Here is an 18,295-nt window from a genome sequence, read left to right as displayed (position 1 = left end):
TGTATTTGGGTGCGGGGGCCCCGTTTCACAGCCGGCCCACCAGGAAAAGTCCCGGTTCTCCATAAGGCCAGTCTACCCGATTGTTATACGTCCTTGTCTTTGAAAGGAGTACTTCTGTAATTCTTCTTCTTATTCTCTATGATGATTATCATTACTTTAATATGTGATTGTTTTTTAATTGTGATTTTTCGAATCAATGTAAAGTATGTTAAAAAAAACTAAATACAATAAATGTTCCCATCATAATATATCGTAAACATATGTTTGTCTATTTTAAGATTTAGGCATTTCAATTGTAGGACAAATTTCCATCAAACTGAATTGAAAAATATTTTAATAATCTACATTAATATAAATGAAGCATGAATGCGAACATTTTTAAGTTTAAATAAATACTTAACATAATGCTTCATTTATAATATGATTTTTTTTTTTTATATTTCTTTTTATTTTGAATTTCTCTTTATTTATATTAACATATATTTTTCATATATAATAAATAATAAGCGATTGTTTTTAAATTATAATTTTTCTAATTAGAATAAATTAGGGGCAGTAAAATGAAAATAATCTTCATTATTATAAATCAAGCATACATTAAATAAATACTTTTACACTAACATTTTTTTGCCATTTTTAAAGGTTTAAACATTTAAATTTCAGAACAAAAATCCATCAAATTAATAAGTAATCTTTAAAAAATAAACAAAATAAATAAAAAATATTTAAAGTTTTATTACTTTGAATTTAAAAGATTAATGCTTAACAAATTCAATGGCATTTTGATATGAAACTGAAATATGTAAATATGCTGTTTTTGTGTAAATGCAAAGTTTAAGTTTAAATAAATACATTATGCTTAATTCATAATATGTACATTTCATTAAAGACTATATTCGTTTTGTCGGAAATTTGTCATACGATGTGTTAATCTTAAAATTCAACTTTATGAGTGTACAAATACTTTACAAATGAAATAATACATCTTTAATGCATCAAATGAATGAGAATCAGACTATTTAACATTACAATAATGAGACTTAGGTTGTAAATTGTCATGATAATAATGTCACAATGCAAAAAAACTTTTGTTTTTATTTTCTTAAAGCAAAAATGTTGTATTTTGCATCTGAATTTGAGGTGAAATATGACCGGTTTTGTGAAAAGTCACCTGTATGTGTCTGAATGTAAACCTGTTAAGAGTATCCTAAATGAGTAGTTTGATCTGTAAAACTACACCACAACACATCAAATATGCACACGAGTATGTATGTGGGGTCACCAGATTTGCCTCTACAGTCTGTCACATGTTTTGACAAATGTGCATATAATAGCATTTAATACACTACTATAGAAACACTACGCTTACTACGGGTGTTCACCATAAAACCGCAAGGCTTTGCAAGGTGTTTTTGAAGGATAAAATAATCAGCTCAAGTCAAACAGAGTCTGCAGAGATCCTCATTTAAACACGTCTACGAGAGGTATGACAAGCTCTTGTTGGGTTGGCAGGTGCACCATCACAGTGGAAACCCTTTGGCACTGCTGTGAGCCTGGTACGAGACAGCAGGAAACGCATCAAGGCAATCAAGTGCGTGTTTGTGTTTGTGTGTGTGTGTGTGGCCTTAATAGCAACTCAACTAACCCAATCAAACTGGGTCTTAAACTGAAGTGTGGACACGAATGTCCATGCTTATCGGTTCAGCGATGCCATTCTCAGTTATTTTACTTACTCAAACTACAAACCACGGCAAAGTTGCATACATCAATTGCATATGAAGTGCGCCATGCAGAATTGAATGAATAATATGCATGTTGCTGTAGTGATGGAGTGATAACTGGAGCTATAGCTGGTACTACTGTCTACCTTGTATAATACTGTATATAAATGAAAAGGCAAGGAATATGAATATGAAATAAAAACATCTAAAACAAGTAAGCATCAGAGGGCAAGGAATGGTAACACAGTCAAAGGTCAACAAGCAGAAATTCTCCCAGCAGTGTGTGTGTGAATAAAACCAGGAATGTGGAATCAAATAAAGGACAGTTGGCAGTATGTGGGAGGGGAGAGAAATGATCACACGTTTGGCCACTGTTTTGCCACCACTGCTTCAGGAGAGGCATCCAGGCACTGGGTTCTGTTTGGGTTTAAAATGAGCTTGTGGAGGGTGTGGTCAACCTCTTCCCAATGTAGACCCTACCAAAAAAATTAAAAATAAACAAATAAGTCATAAATAAATATTTTTACTGATATAAAGTTTTATTTTGTAATCTATATTTAATTGGTATTTAGTAGGGGTGTGACGAGATCTCATGCCACGAGATCTCTCGATATTACAATGTGACAATATGCAAGTACTGTAAAAAAATATTGCCATACACCGCGGCTAACACAAGCACTATGCAAAGACACCTACAGAACCACCACAGCTCTCAACTAAAATCCACCAGGTCTGAAGAGACTCATGCAGTACCGGCGCTCACTATAAGCAGATTACGCAGTCTGCGTAGGGCACCAACTTCCTAGGAGGGCACCATCTTACCCTAGGAGGGCACTAGAAAGTACTTTGCCCTTACTCGCACGTTATACGTTATTCAAGGACCCGAAAGCAGTTGCGGAACACAGATGATCGCTTTGCGCTCATCAACTCTGCCTTTTACTTAGTACTTGGTTTTGGATCGAAAAGGAAATTGTGGTATCGCAATTAAAAGACCACTCATATATATATATATAGTGTTAAAATATCGCCCCGTTCTCGTGAACCCAGTATCGTGTATCATCTCATGAGCATATCATTAGGTGTACATTTTTTTATTTTTGTTTTCTCATTAGGTTTCCAAATGCAAATTAGCATTTTACTATTGCCTACACTCCTGGGCACCAACAAATTGGTTTTGCAATTTTGGTCCAAGCCCAAAATTGCAAAACCTTAAGCTTTTAATGGTCTCCACATCAAATCATCTGTCAGGATATTAGCAAGAATTAAACACATGCAGAGATGTACAAATGCATAATATACTGGACGCCCCACCAAGAGCGAACCACATTATAGTGACCACAAGGAGGTTACCACATGTGCAGGGATGGATTATGACTTGCAAAGGCCCTGGGGCCCTCCTCTACCCAGAAGTTGTTGAGTTCATTGCCAAAAGGGTTTTCAAGCAGGGGTCATGCAGCCTTAAAGCCCAGGGCACCCCCGGGCAGCCAAGGACCCCCTGGTAGTCAAGGGCCCATGGGCACAGGACCCATTGGCCCGGTAGGTAATCCGTCCCTGCCCATGTGACTCTACCCTCCGTAGCAACCAGGCCAATTTGGTTGCTTAGGAAACCTGGCTGGAGTCACTCAGCACGCCCTGGATTCGAACTCGCGACTCCAGGTGTGATAGTCGGTGTCTTTACACACTGAGCTACCCAGGCCCCTGGGGGACATTGTATTAAAAACATAAGATATGTAAAAATGGCTATAAAAAAACAATAATCAGGCATTCCCAGAATTCCCTGCATGACCCAGTCCATTTCAAGGTATTTTATGGGAATAGTTATGTTTCTTCTTATTTTTAATATCAGTTATATACACTACCGGTTAAAAGTTTTGAAACACTCATTCTTTATTATCATTTGTTTTCTTCACATTTTAGAATAATAGTAAAACTATGGAATAACATAAATGGAACTATTTATGTGGGCTAAAGCACATAACTTGTAATCAGAAGGTTGCTGGTTCAATCCCTACAGCCACCACCATTGTGTCCGTGAGCAAGGCACTTAACTCCAGGTTGCTCCGGGGGGGATTGTCCCTGTAATAAGTGCTCTGTAAGTCGCTTTGGATAAAAGCATCTGCCAAATGCATAAATGTAAATATTTTAGCATCTTCAAAGTAGTCCCCCTTTGCCTAGAATTTGCAGAAACATACTCTTGGCATTTCTCAGGCAACTTGAGAAATCAGGTATCACCCTGGGAGGCTTTTAAATAGTATTGAAGGAGTTCTCTTCTATGTTAGGCACTTATTAGCTGCTTTTCTTTATTATTTGGTCCAAGTCATCGTTTTATAATGAGATAAAGTAACATGTTGGCACAATTATATTTTGGTCTACAAAACTAATTTCAAACATCTATGCAAACGCCTTCAGATCAAAAAAATTTTAAGATCATGAGAAACATTTCAGTCAAGTGTTTCAAAACCTTTGACCGGTAGTGTATATTGGGGGTGTTAGTTCATGTTTACTGCATTATTTAAATCTCACATGTGTTACCCTGATGGTGTTTATTGTTTCTGTGAGTGACTGTCTCTACATGTTTATTGATCATTACTCCAGGAAGAGCCACTATTGATGAACTTCATGTCATCATGTGCTCTTCTGTAATTTTTATGGCGATTAACAATATCTTATAAAGTAAAAAGCAGATTTTACAGTTTCAGACAGTTAATATAAATTTTATGTTTTACTGTAAATTGAACAGAATTTTTTTTAGGTTGTTCTGTGAAGTTGTTTACATTTTTACATCATTATTTTGGCAAACAAAACTGCCTTTTTTTATTATTATTATTATTTGCACGATGCGTTGCATACTTTAAAAGTTTTGTTAATAAATTCAGCAGGCTTACGTATCATGAATGTGAGACCAAACCTTGTGTTTCTTAAATTCAAGCAGATGGAGGGCTATATTTGGGGCCTATAAAATGAAAATGCAAAGCCAGAAAATAATAATAAAAGTGATATTGTTATTACATTTCAAAAATAAGTGAAAAGACCAATAATATTGCAGATTTTGTGCCACTGAAATGCTCATTCTACATTACAGCATTGATTTGGAGTTGGATGTAGATGTAAATTTACTGGTATCAACAACAGTAAGGTTATCTATAACATCTATAAGAAGTAAAAGTTAACACCTAATTCATGTGAGTAACAGTGTGACTGAGTTTGAACTCCTTTCATCAGGTTTTTATTGATTCAAATGAGTATAACAAAATCAGTTATATTTGCTTGCACTCAAACAAACATATTTTAGCCTATTTTTTATTTTTAGGATTTTCTATTTCATCTGAAAAAAACAAAAATTGTGTTTTGCATTTGCCCTTGTGAAAATGTAAATGAATTAATTGATTTATTGTTATAGTTTTAACAGTGGTATTTGTAACAAGACAATAGTAAGCACATGGAAGCATGGATCTTCTTCACTACCATGGTTAGGTGTAACATGATTTCTATAAAACAAATTATGGCATTTTTGTGGTTATAAAAAGTAGACCTACTCCAAACACATGTAATAAGTGTTCTTTAGTTACATATAACTTATCCGATTGGAGAAATTGGAAAACTGTGACTTGTTCACACTGTATGCTTTTAATTCAGTAAAAAGAACTGATTCATTAGAAACATTTGTTGGGGAATCGGACTCCACTGGTCATGCCTTATCTTCTTATCTTATCTTTTTATTTAATTGCATAAAAAGGACCGGTTCAAAAGAGTAATTTGTTTGGGAATCGGACCAGACTGTTCACATTGTATGCTTTTAATTCACTAAATTAACCTATTACTTAGAAACATTTGTTGGGGAATCGGACTCCACTGGTTGTGCCTTATCTTCTTAAACAACCTAAAAGAACCTATTCATTAGAGTGATTTGTCTGGGAATCAGACAACACATTTTTATTTAATTCCGTAAAAAGAACCGGTTCAAAAGAGTCATTTGTTTGGGAATCGGACCAGGCTCACTAAATTAAACGATTACTTAGAAACATTTGTTGGGGAATCGGAGTCCACTGGTCATGCCTTGTGTTCTTAATTAACTTAATATAGCCTATTTATTAGAGTGATTTGTTTGTGAATCAGACAATGCATAATTTTAATTTTTGTTTCTTTTCAAAATGTATATATTAACAATATAAATATGCAACTTATTTTATTAACTTTGCAGCAAATTATCTCAGAACGTTATATTGTAATTAAAATGTATCCGCATGTTGCACGCATGCTCACTGCAGTTCTATATACAGTATATGAAGTTATTAGTGTTCTACAGTACACACACATGTACAGCTGCAATATGGTGTATGTGTGTGTGTGTGTGTGTGTGTGTGTGTGGGCACTAACCCCAATCCCAGTGCCAGGATGTGGGTGAGCAGCAATGATGGCATGAACACTTTGAGGAACTCAGTGGAGAACACGCCTCCTTTCTTCATAGCACCAGTCTTCCTCATGCTTAGAGACACTGATCCAGAGCGCTTCGGGTGACGGAAATGAAACTCCCTGCGACAGGAAAAAGATGATGTTTATATTTACAGTTGAACTGTATGACTGTGCAATCAAGTACTACTACAAACTTAATCTTCATTTAAAAAACTGTATCAACTGTTACAGTAACTCTGTTTTGAGTTTGATACCTTGCAAGGAACATTTAATTTTCCTAGAAACTAAGAAATATTTGTTAAGTTACAGACTTTTATCCAAAGTGATTTTGCAGTGCATTCTAGGTATACAGAATCAAACCTATAACCTTGGTGTTGCCAGCAGCATGTGCTATAACACCCTTTATCTCCAGCTGAACACCCTATCTTGGATATGCTTGGATATACAGTATCTCACAAAAGTGAGTACACATGAAAAGTATACCTTTTCATGTGACAACACTGAAGAAATGACACTTTGCTACAATGTAAAGTAGTGAGTGTACAGCTTGTATAACAAAATAACTCAACATACAGCCATTAATGTCTAAACTGCTGGCAACAAAAGTGAGTACACCCCTAAGTGAAAATGTCAAAATTGGGACAAATTAGCCATTTTCCCTCCCTGGTGTCATGTGACTCGTTATTGTTACAAGGTCTCAGGTGTGAATGGGGAGAAGGTGTGTTAAATTTGGTGTCATTGCTCTCACACTCTCTCATACTGGTCACTGGAAGTTCAACATGGCACCTCATGGCAAAGAACTCTCTGAGGATCTGAAAAAAAGAATTGTTGGTCTACATAAAGATGGCCTAGGCTATAAGAAGATTGCCAAGACCCTGACACTCAGCTGCAGCACAGTGGCCAAGACCATACAGCGGTTTAACAGGACAGGTTCCACTCAGAACAGGCCTCACCATGGTCGACCAAAGTTGAGTGCACGTGCTCAGCGTCATATCCAGAGGTTGTCTTTGGGAAATAGACATATGAGTGCTGCCAGCATTGCTGCAGAGGTTGAAGGGGTGGGGGGGGTCAGCCTGTCAGTGCTCAGACCATACGCCGCACACTGCGTCAAAATGGTCTGCATGGCTGTCATCCCAGAAGGAAGCCTCTTCTAAAGATGATTTTGCTGAAGACAAGCAGACTAAGGACATGGATTACTGGAACCATGTCCTGTGGTCTGATGAGACCAAGATAAACTTATTTGGTTCAGATGGTGTCAAGCGTGTGTGGCGGCAACCAGGTGAGGAGTACAAAGACAAGTGTGTCTTGCCTACAGTCAAGCATGGTGGTGGGAGTGTCATGGTCTGTACATAGCATGATTCCCTCCCTTCGGAGACTGGGCCGCAGGGCAGTATTCCAGCATGATAACGACCCCAAACACACCTCCAAGACGACCACTGCCTTGCTAAAGAAGCTGAGGGTGAAGGTGATGGACTGGCCAAGCATGTCTCCAGACCTAAACCCTATTGAGCATCTGTGGGGCATCCTCAAACGGAAGGTGGAGGAGCACAAGGTCTCTAACATCCACCAGCTCCGTGATGTTGTCATGGAGGAGTGGAAGAGGACTCCAGTGGCAACCTGTGAAGCTCTGGTGAACTCCATGCCCAAGAGGGTTAAAGCAGTGCTGGGAAATAATGGTGGCCACACAAAATACTGACACTTTGGGCCCAATTTGGACATTTTCACTTAGGAGTGTACTCACTTTTGTTGCCAGCGGTTTACACATTAATGGCTGTGTGTTGAATACTGTTACTTACTTTGGAGGAATGTTTTCTGGTCGACTGGACCAGTCTGCCACCCAACCCTCCCCTTTATTCATGAGAATATCCTCATCTCTGTCCTTCTCCACACTGTCATCATCTGACTGCAAGAGACGAGACGAGTTGTAAAAACACAGTTTTATTTCATATTTATTTCCATTCTCTATCACTATAAGACTGCAGTCGAATAATGACTCTTCCAGTAGATTCTTATATTATATGTGGCGCTCACCTGAGAGTCTCTCTCGCTCTGCATCTCCACATCAAACATGATCTGTCCCTCATCCTGATCAGGACTGTGTGGTCGTGGTGGGCTGTAAAAACACAGAGCAAATGTAAAATACAGATCAGAGGAGACATAACTGCTGCCAACAATGTCTGGAGTAAATTATGATGTATTAAGCTAAAAGCTAGCATTGTAATAAAGAATAAGAAATGTGATTCTTCTTTGAATCTGATAAATAAAATTCCTTATTCAATCTGCTAACTATATAAAGAACAATGAGGGCATCGTTGAAGGTTTTTCCACTCTCTCCTCCCTATTAAACGTGCCCTCTATGGAACGCTCTTTCTGCTGGAATGAAAACCTGCTCACATGGAAACTTTGACCATGATTAAAACCTTCTATTCCACAGCATGTTTGCACACACGTGTTTGCACTATTTGCACGGTGAATGAATTCGTTCCATTCAGACTCGTTACTTTTAAATGCCATTTAAAATTATGCAAACAGATAACTGATAACAGAGGCATTTCATGGAAAATAAAAAGTCTAGAGTCTGAGAACCAGCTCATTATATGGTAAATGGTCTGCACTTATATTGCGCCTTTTTTAACCTTAGAGGTTACCAAAGCGCTTTACACTGTGTCCCATTCACCCATTTCCACTCACACTCATACACCAATGACAGCAGAGATGCCATGCAAGGCACCAGCCTGCCTTGGGAGCAACTTGGGGTTCAGTGTCTTGCACTTCGGCATGTGGAGTCATGTGGGCCGGGAATCGAACCGCCAACCCTGCGATTAGCAGCCGACCCCCTCTACCACCTGAGCCACAGCCACCCCGAATTAGAGTGATTCGTTTGAGAATCGGACTACAGTGTTTTGCAGTGTGTTTGGAAATCACTAAAGCTGATCTGAGTGATACGTTTGAGAATGAGTCGCTTAAGTATCAGACACCATTGGTCATGCTGTATATTTTTACTTCCTAAAAAAAGAAATGGTTCGTGAAGAGTCATTTATTTGGGAATCAAACCACACTGGTCATTCTGTACGGTTTTATTTCGCTAAAAAGAATAGACGAATAAGCGTCATTAGATCGGGAATCAGACGACACTGGTTTCACTGAATGTTTTTGATTCACTAACAAGAACTGGCTCATAAGAGTAATTTGTTTGGAAATCAGACCAGACTGTGCTTTTAATTCGCTAAATTAACTGATTACTTAGAAACATTTGTTGGGGAATCGGACTCCACTGTTCGCGCCTTATGTTCTTAATTAACTTAAAAGAACCTTTTCATTAGAGTGATTCATTTGTGAATCAGACAATGCATGTTTTTAATTCAGTGAAAAGATCCGGTTCAAAAGAGACATTTGTTCAGGAACTTGACGACACTGGTTACGCAGTATGTTTTCGATACACTAGCAAAAACTGTCTAAAAAGAGTGATTTGTTTGGGACTCAGACAACACTGTTCACACTGTATGCTTTTAATTCAGTAAAAAGAACCGATCCATTCGAAACTTTTGTTGGGGGAATCAGACTCCACTGGTTGTGCCTTATGTTCTTAATTAACTTAAAAGAACCCATTCATCATGAGTGATTTGTTTGTGAATCAGACAACACATTATTATTTCATTCAGTAAAAAGAACCAGTTCAAAAGAGTCATTTATTCAGGAATCGGATGACATTGGTTGTAGGTTTTTGTTCACTAAAAATAACTACCACAGGAATTATTTTTATGTGGTAGTTCTTTTTAGTGAATAAAAACCTACAACCAATGTCATGACTCCAATGGTCGTATTGTTTTTAAAATTCATACAAATAAAATACGACAATCGGCACTCCGCTGGTAGAGCCTTATCTTTTGAATTCATTAAAAAGAACCGATTCATAGGAGTCATTTGTTTGTGAATTGCACAACACATTTTGAATTCACTAAAAAGAACCGATTCATAGGAGTCGATTCATAGGAGTCATTTGTTTGTGAATTGCACAACACATTTTGAATTCACTAAAAAGAACCGATTCATAGGAGTCGATTCATAGGAGTCATTTGTTTGTGAATTGCACAACACATTTTGAATTCACTAAAAAGAACCGATTCATAGGAGTCGATTCATATGAGTCATTTGTTTGTGAATTGCACAACACATTTTGAATTCATAAACATAACCGGTTCATAGGAATTATTTGTTCAGGAATTGAACAACATTGATTGTGCTGTATGCTTTTGATTCAATAACAAAACAAGAATCCAGTATTTTGTATCTTACCTGTTGCAGGATGAGCTGCTGGGGCTGGACTCGTGCTGGGCATCCAGCAGGATTTTCTCCATATCTCCATTGTGGATGGAGGAGGAGGAAGGTACATGCTCCAGTCCTCCTGTCAGAACCTCCTCTTCTTCCTGTACGGCCTCCAGGGCCTGGGACTCACCTTCATTCCCATTCTCCAGCAAACAGGGGTTCTGTGGCTGAGTGTTTCCATTCATCTCCAGTTCCACCCAGGACCCTGAAAACCAATGATGAATGAATGATCCGGGAGGACTGGGGAGAAAGCTTTGAGCTCTGGAAGTCCGATTTTGTCTAGATCAAATGCTTGTACTTTATTTCAAAAGTATTTGTTTTCTATCTAAATATTTCTGATTTTTTTATTTAAAAAATGTGTTCAGATTACAGAGACACAAACGCAAATAAAGTTTTGCTCAATAAGGAACTTCAGAGTAATAAAGCAGTACAAGAGAACACATCTCTCTGTTGACACAGTGCAAACATGACACATAGCATCTCGACTGATGCTCACTGTTGCCAGGCAACACCGAAAGATACACAGACAGGTCCCACGATGCTTTAATAACATGATCTGGAGTGATGTGCGGTCCTCAAGACATCTGAACACGTTTCCCCTTTGCGAGATGCATCTGCTGTTTTTCATCAAGTTCAGTTTATTAGTAGCTGATAATAACAAAGAACACTACACCAAAGACTGAACTCGATTGTTTTTGCCACGAGTCATGACACTAGTGTGTTCTAGGTGGTTGCTTTAGTAAGTCCAAGTCAAAAGAGTCTCTGTGATATTCTGATATGGGCCTGTTGCCATGACAGTCCCAAATTCCACAGGCTTTCCATGAGAGAGGCATCTGTTGTCACATTGGATCCTAACAATACAAACTTAAGCAACAAACTCTCCCAAAGCCCCCAGCTGCAATATATACAGCTCACTTAATCCCAAACACTGTGCAAAGAGGAACATCTTAATAAATGTATTTAAAAAAAAATAATGTACTTTTAGAATTAGAGATATTTCAGCAAGCATCCCTATTACAATTGCTGATACTATTATTGATCTCAACAAAGCCCACTGTACTGCATAAGCCAGGCTGTCCCGTATTTTGCCCCAAATTCAAATTTTGTCCCATATTTATTCAGCGAAACGGTCTAGGGTGATGGATTAAATGAACTAGTTCACATGATGGTGCACTAATTCACCTGAGCCTCGTGCAACAACAAAAGGGACTTTGCCTTCTTTTTTGAACAGTAACAGTGCTAATTTATCTGTTTCTGCTGTTTATATTTCAAACCACGAAATAAAACTGGGTGTTTTCTAGATTTCTTTGTTATATATATATACATACACCGATCAGCCACAACATTAAAACCACCTGCCTAATATTGTGTAGGTCCCCCTCGTACCACCAAAACAGCACCAACCTGCATCTCAGAATAGCATTCTTCTCACTACAATTGTACAGAGTGGTTATCTGAGTTACCGTACACTTTATCAGTTCGAACCAGTCTGGCCATTCTCTGTTGACCTCTCTCATCAACAAGGCATTTCAATCCACAGAACTGCCGCTCTCTGGAAATTTTTGGCACCATTCAGAGTAAATTCTAGATTGTTATGCATGAAAATCCCAGTAATACTCAAACCAGCCCATCTGGCACCAACAATCATCCACACAATTATCTAATCAGCCAATTGTGTGGCAGCAGTGCAGTGCATAAAATCATGCAGATACAGGTCAGGAGCTTCAGTTAATGTTCACATCAACCATCAGAATGGGGATATTTTTTGGGATCTCAGTGATTTGGACCATGGCATGATTGTTGGTGGCAGACAGGCTCATCCCTGCACAGTTCGTGCCCACAGATATAAATGGGTCATTGACATAATAACGTTGTTCGAGGTGATACATATTAGAAATATTTTTCAAAAATCTGGTTTAAAAACACATGTCAAGTTCGTAGACATATAATTTTTGAGTTCATGTTGTTTTTACACATTTTTTGAAAAACATAAATAGCAATTTGTATAAAAACATTTATTGAATGACTTTAAAAATATCATGTGGTGCAAGTAAAAGGTATTAAAATTGCTTCCTTGCACCCAGAATACATGAGTGCTCACAACTCCATCACTATTAAAAAACATTTTCAAACATATGTTTCAAGTTAAAAAAATAAATACATTTAAATTCCATGAATTTATAAGTCAAGAATATTGATACGTTTTCTCATGGTTGCACCAAATGACCTGAACCAAATGTCTCTTTTCATTCAAATGTAATGATATTGGCAATTCATTATATGACAAAATAAGTATTTGTTTTTAAATCGTCACACACATTCTTGTGGGTCTAAAGAGATCTTTTGTTTTATGATTTTTGTCACTTGACAACATTTCTACCTACATGTTGGTTGTGCCACATGACATTGATTAGATGGACAAAAGTTTTTCAAATATTAATCATATTTTTAAAATAAAATTGTTTCACTGAATTAAACAATTATAATAATAACAATAAAAGATGATTCAGCACAACTTGGACGGTTGCACCACATGATATTTTTTACTTTAAGCCCCAGAAACTCAGTAATTGAAAACATGCTCACCAAGAGGTGTATTAAAGTAAATTGTTTTGTGTGAATTGCATTTGTATTGTATTTTTGAACAATTTATTTTCAAATCGTGCGGCTTGAAAAGTGTGCTATTTTATTCTCAGTGATCCGACTGATGATTTTTACAGGGTAGATAATAAAACAGCCCAAAATTCTAGAGTCTTACATTGAAAAAGTGACCCGACCCATAAATACAGACCAGAATGTAAATAATAACATCAAAATAGAGAATTGTGCATAGACTCTTGACTTTTGCCAGTAAGTAACCACAAAGCAACCACCTAGAACACCCTAGCAACCACTTAGAACACCTTAGCAACAACATCGAAACATCTTAGCAAAAACCCACAATCCTCTAGCATTGTGGCGGCGAGATTTCCTTCAAAATTTTTTACAAATTTAGCTATTTGTTTTGGAGTCTTGGAAACATCCTGGCCACATTTCCACACAAGGTGGTGACGTACTACATCACGTGTCAAAATATTCAAATGAATGCACAGATAATACACCAGTTTACTGTTATTCAGTACACACAAGCTCGAGTTACAAGAGTTTCTATCTGCTGCTGCACCGTTAGCGCGATGATCCTAGAGTTGCTCTAATGGAATCCGCCGCAGCAGTGGAGCGGGTTGGAGAGGATTATGTAATCTCGAGCACAGCGAGGTAAATCAGTCAACTCACTGGTTTTCACTCTCCCTCCCTTCCTCTGCTGTGTTTGTAACCCAGATCTGTCTCTGTGCCAAAATAGATAAACCTACATCACTGAATACTGTCAAATACTAACGCTCGTTTTCAAGAGTTTGCACCTTCTGAAAGATCTCTGATGGTGTCAGCGGAGTAAACAAATCCATTATATTTACATAAACATGACAAAATGACAGCTAAGAGCAGACTGTCAGAGGCTGTGTCTATAAATGTAGTGAGCTCCCTACTTAGACAGCATTTACCTGATAAAGCTTCAGAGATACTATATCCTTTCAAACATCATATAACGAATTAAAATCAAATCAAAACCACACAAATTGCAGAGAGATATTTAGCCTACAACCTATCAATGTCATTATTTTTTCTCTGTTATGTTGTTTAGGCTGGATATTTTTTACATAAATTATTAATCATAATTAAAAATGACTTACAGTAGAGAAATATATGTATATTGGTGGCCAAATTTTGGAATAATGTAGATTTTGCTCTTATGGAAAGAAATTGGTACTTTTATTCACCAAAGTGGCATTCAACTGATCACAATGTATAGTCAGGACATTAATAATGTGAACAATTACTATTACAATTTGAAGTTAAACTACTTCAAAGAGTTCTCAACATGTGAAGTAATGACAGCTTTGCAGATCTTTGTTATTCTAGCTGTCAGTTTGTTCAGATCCTCAGGTGACCTTTCACCCCACACTTCCTGTCTTGTCGGGCACTTCTCACGCACGTTACAGTCTAGCTGATCCCACTAAAGCTCAATGGGGTTAAGAGCTTTTTGCATAACACTCTTTTCCAATGATCTGTTGTCCAGTGTCTGTGTTTCTTTGCCCACTCTAACCTTTTCTTTTTGTTTTCGGTTTCAAAAGTGTCTTTTCTTTGCAATTCTTCCCATAAGGCGGCACCCCTGAGTCTTCTCTTTACTGTTGTACATGAAACTGGTGTTTAGCGGGTAGAATTCAATGAAGCTGTCAGCAGAGGACATGTGAGGTGTCTATTTCTCAAACTAGAGACTCTGATGTACTTATCCTCTTGTTTAGTTGCACATCTGGTCTTCCACATCTCTTTCTGTCCTTGTTGGAGACAGTTGTCCTTTGTCTTTTAAGACTGTAGTGTACACCTTTGTATGAAATCTGCAGTTTTCTGGCAATTACAAGCATTGTATAGCATTCATTCCTCAAAACAATAATTAACTGATGGATTTCTAGAGAAAGCGGTTTCTTTTTTGCCATTTTTGACCTAATATTGACCTTAAAATATGCCAGTCTATTGCATACTGTCGCAACTCAAAAACAAACACAAAGACAATGTTAAGCTTCATTTAATGACCCAAATAGCTTTTAACTGTGTCTGATATAATAGCAAGTGATTTTCTAGTACCAAATTAGCAATTTAGCATGATTACTCAAGGATAAGGTGCTGGAGTGAAGGCTACTGGAAATGGGGTCTGTCTAGATTTGATCGAAATGTCTTGTTTCAAATAGTGATGGTGCTGTTATCAGTAATGTCCTGACTATACATTGTGATCAGTTGAATGCCACTTTGGTGAATAAAAGTACCAATTTCCTTCCGAAACAGTAAAATCTGTACATTATTCCAAACCTTTGCCCACCAGTGTAAATGAATAAGAAGTTCCATCTAAATTCCATTCAAATCTGTAATGATTGTCCAAGAACTAAGAGTATTAATTTGGTACATTTTTAAAATAGACTATAACTTCTGTAACAATAAATGCATTTAAAGCTATATCCAATATTTCTAGACTTTAGTCAGTGCAGCATGCTAGAACAAGTCTAGAAAGTGTACTTGTTATAGTTGAGGAAATACTTTGCTCTTTGCTTGTGCAACCAATTTTTGAAGGCAAAGATGGAATGTGAAAAATCTGGTAAAACTAAAAAAATAAAATGGGCTGAGGCTGGGCTCACTGGACATACCAAAAACAGTCTTTTAACAAATTCTTATACTTTGCAGACAGTAGCACATCAAAACAACTGATGAAAAGTGATTATGTACAATTCTACTACATAAATGTAACTTATAACATATGCTAAAAAACCCTGAATAATTCACTGTTATAAATAGCTGTACAAATTTGCTAGGTCTTGTAGTTGCCCCTAAAAAAAAAATGCTTTTGTGAAAGTGTAACTACTATACAATTTATGAACAACCTTTCAGAAAGGCACAAAAATGCAATGCCCAGCCAATAACCCAAATAAATTGTATCGGTTTATTTAGTTACTCACACGCCCGCCCGCCGTCTCCATTTTTATCATTTCCCCTCTTTGCCTTGTTTTGATATTTGCTTAGCCCCGCCTCTTATGCATATTAACCTACTGTGGAACTAGTGATTGGCTTGCGTTGCTTCAATCATTCCAAGTTGCTAAGCAACGCCACAGCGATTCCCGCTCATACACGTTCTCATTCGCGCTCGCTCTATGACGTAACCACGCGTTCCCGCCCTCTCAACCCTAACCGAACGCACGAGCGAAGGAGGAAATTCCAGCCAATGAACGAAGTGAAACAATAGATGTTGCATAACAGCGTTTTAAAGCTCAAGAGAAGCATAAACACGCGACTTTAAAGCGAAACCAGAACCCCTCCCGAGTTTCTCCTGCAGAAATGCAAAAGTTTACCATTGAGGCCCGGTTCTTCATTGTTGTTGAGCTGCGCGGCGGCTGCGGTGGACATGTTACCTCTCCAGTCACTTGCGCCCGTCAACACAGCGCGTTACAGCCAACCCCTCGTGAGCGCGCACAACCATCTGCGGCCCCTGAATGGCCCCACCTGAGCGCACGTGTGACGTCAGCACATTCAGAACCACTGTGAAAATGCGTTGGCAGCAGTGGCGTCTCAGGGTCATTATTTAGTGTGGGGCATAAACAATCATTTAACAATCAATTATTTGACCTATCTTTTGAAACACTGACAAATAATTATAAATTATTTCAAAAAAGAAACAAGATTTTTTTTTTACCTAGTGTATTCCCACTGCGCATGTGCTACGTTTAAAAAAAGCAGTGCATTGTTTCAGCCAATTATGCATGCATGTAATAAGAGCAAACATCATGTTTAGAGCAGAATTGTCACTTATTTTAGTGGAGTAACTGTGTTAACTGAGCTTCACAGATGTGCTTCTCATATTGCACTTTATGTTCACATCAGGACTATGTAGTTCTGTGAACTTATGCATGTGAACTTTAAATGTGAAGTTTAAAAACCATGTTTTAGCACAGCTTTTGATTGACAGGCAGATGTTACACACCAGAACTCATTGGTTTCACCGGACTCAAACAAGGGGAGTCAAAAAATCATAAAAGCCTATGGACTGTCATGTATGTGCCATTATAATAGATGCTACGCTCCTCTATGCCTATGTACTTATAAAATTAAAACAAGTATGACTGATAAAAATAGACAATGACAGAAATTTTACAGAGAGTGACGAATAAAGAATGTTTTTTTTTATGCAACCTCTGAACATGATGCCACACAAACATCCCAAATAATTTAATCTCAGAACAAAACACCACTAAGACGTGCACATCCATTTCAAAAAGCTCAAGTGACCGTGAAAGTAAACCACAAATAGGCAAATCGTAAAAGGCTGTGCATCTTATCTCACTACCTCGAATGAACAGCATAACAAAGCTAATCAAAACGACAGACTCCCAAAATTTAGCAGTCATTGATATCTAATACAAACCAATGCATCAACGCACAACAACTCAATGCAATGGCATACAATTCATTGAAATAATGAACAGTGCTTAACTAATCCAACCAACAGCACATTAGAAAATAAATTGCTTTTAAAACTTTCCAGTGAAGTTTACTATGAAGGTCTGCAGTCAAGAGCTGTAACAGCTGACATAAATATGATCAAAGCTTTTGATTGGCTCAGGGGCAAAGGCAAACTTCCCCTCAGGCTATCATTGAGCGCTAGTTGCACATCAAAATGATGATGCCATGCAATTTGCACAAAAGTGCCACCTCTGGTCCACCACTTGCCCCTAATGTAGAGGCAGCAAACCTTTGTACTCTAAGAACATGTTATAGTTCATGTAGTTTAAGTAATTTTATGAACATAGAAACTTTGGGACAATTCCTATATCTTTACGAACAAAAAAATACCATGGATAAGCAATTATTTGTGTGTGAACATTGTTACATGGTAATGTAGGTTTTGGAAAGGTACCAAGGTAAGGCATTATTAGAGTACCATGTAAAAATACTGTATTGTGTCTTAATTTCACCATGGTTTCTTGGACATATGCAATGGGACGGTATTCTTTGAAGTAAGTATTAATATGCTATCATTCAGTACCAATTTTGTCTATCTTTCTCCCGACCTGTATACACTGTATGAAAACCTAAGGAATTATATTGCTGATTTTATGGACAGCCATGGAAAATCAAACATGTGACGGTTGCTATGCTGTTGCTGGATTGTTACTGGTGGCTGCTAGGGGGTTGCTTGGGTGGTTGCTTTTATCGGTCCAAGTCAAAAGAGTCCACCAACAAAAATCACACATTTG

General features: G+C 37.6%; 1 protein-coding gene across 1 annotated transcript; it reads right to left on the bottom strand.

Moving 5' to 3' along the window:
• Positions 1–797: 797 nt before the first annotated feature.
• bnip3la (BCL2 interacting protein 3 like a) lies at positions 798–16,524 on the bottom strand. The gene is made up of 6 exons (XM_052108295.1): positions 16,394–16,524; positions 10,431–10,665; positions 8,166–8,247; positions 7,931–8,037; positions 6,099–6,254; positions 798–2,197 (listed from the first exon to the last, which is right to left on the bottom strand). Exons 1-6 carry the CDS (start codon positions 16,446–16,448, stop codon positions 2,149–2,151), a joined length of 684 nt encoding a protein of 227 aa, XP_051964255.1. The 5' UTR covers positions 16,449–16,524; the 3' UTR covers positions 798–2,148.
• Positions 16,525–18,295: the final 1,771 nt, after the last annotated feature.

Source organism: Xyrauchen texanus, chromosome 37 (assembly GCF_025860055.1).
Source record: "Xyrauchen texanus isolate HMW12.3.18 chromosome 37, RBS_HiC_50CHRs, whole genome shotgun sequence".
Lineage (NCBI taxonomy): Eukaryota > Metazoa > Chordata > Actinopteri > Cypriniformes > Catostomidae > Xyrauchen > Xyrauchen texanus.
This window is presented reverse-complemented; position numbering and strand designations above follow the sequence as displayed.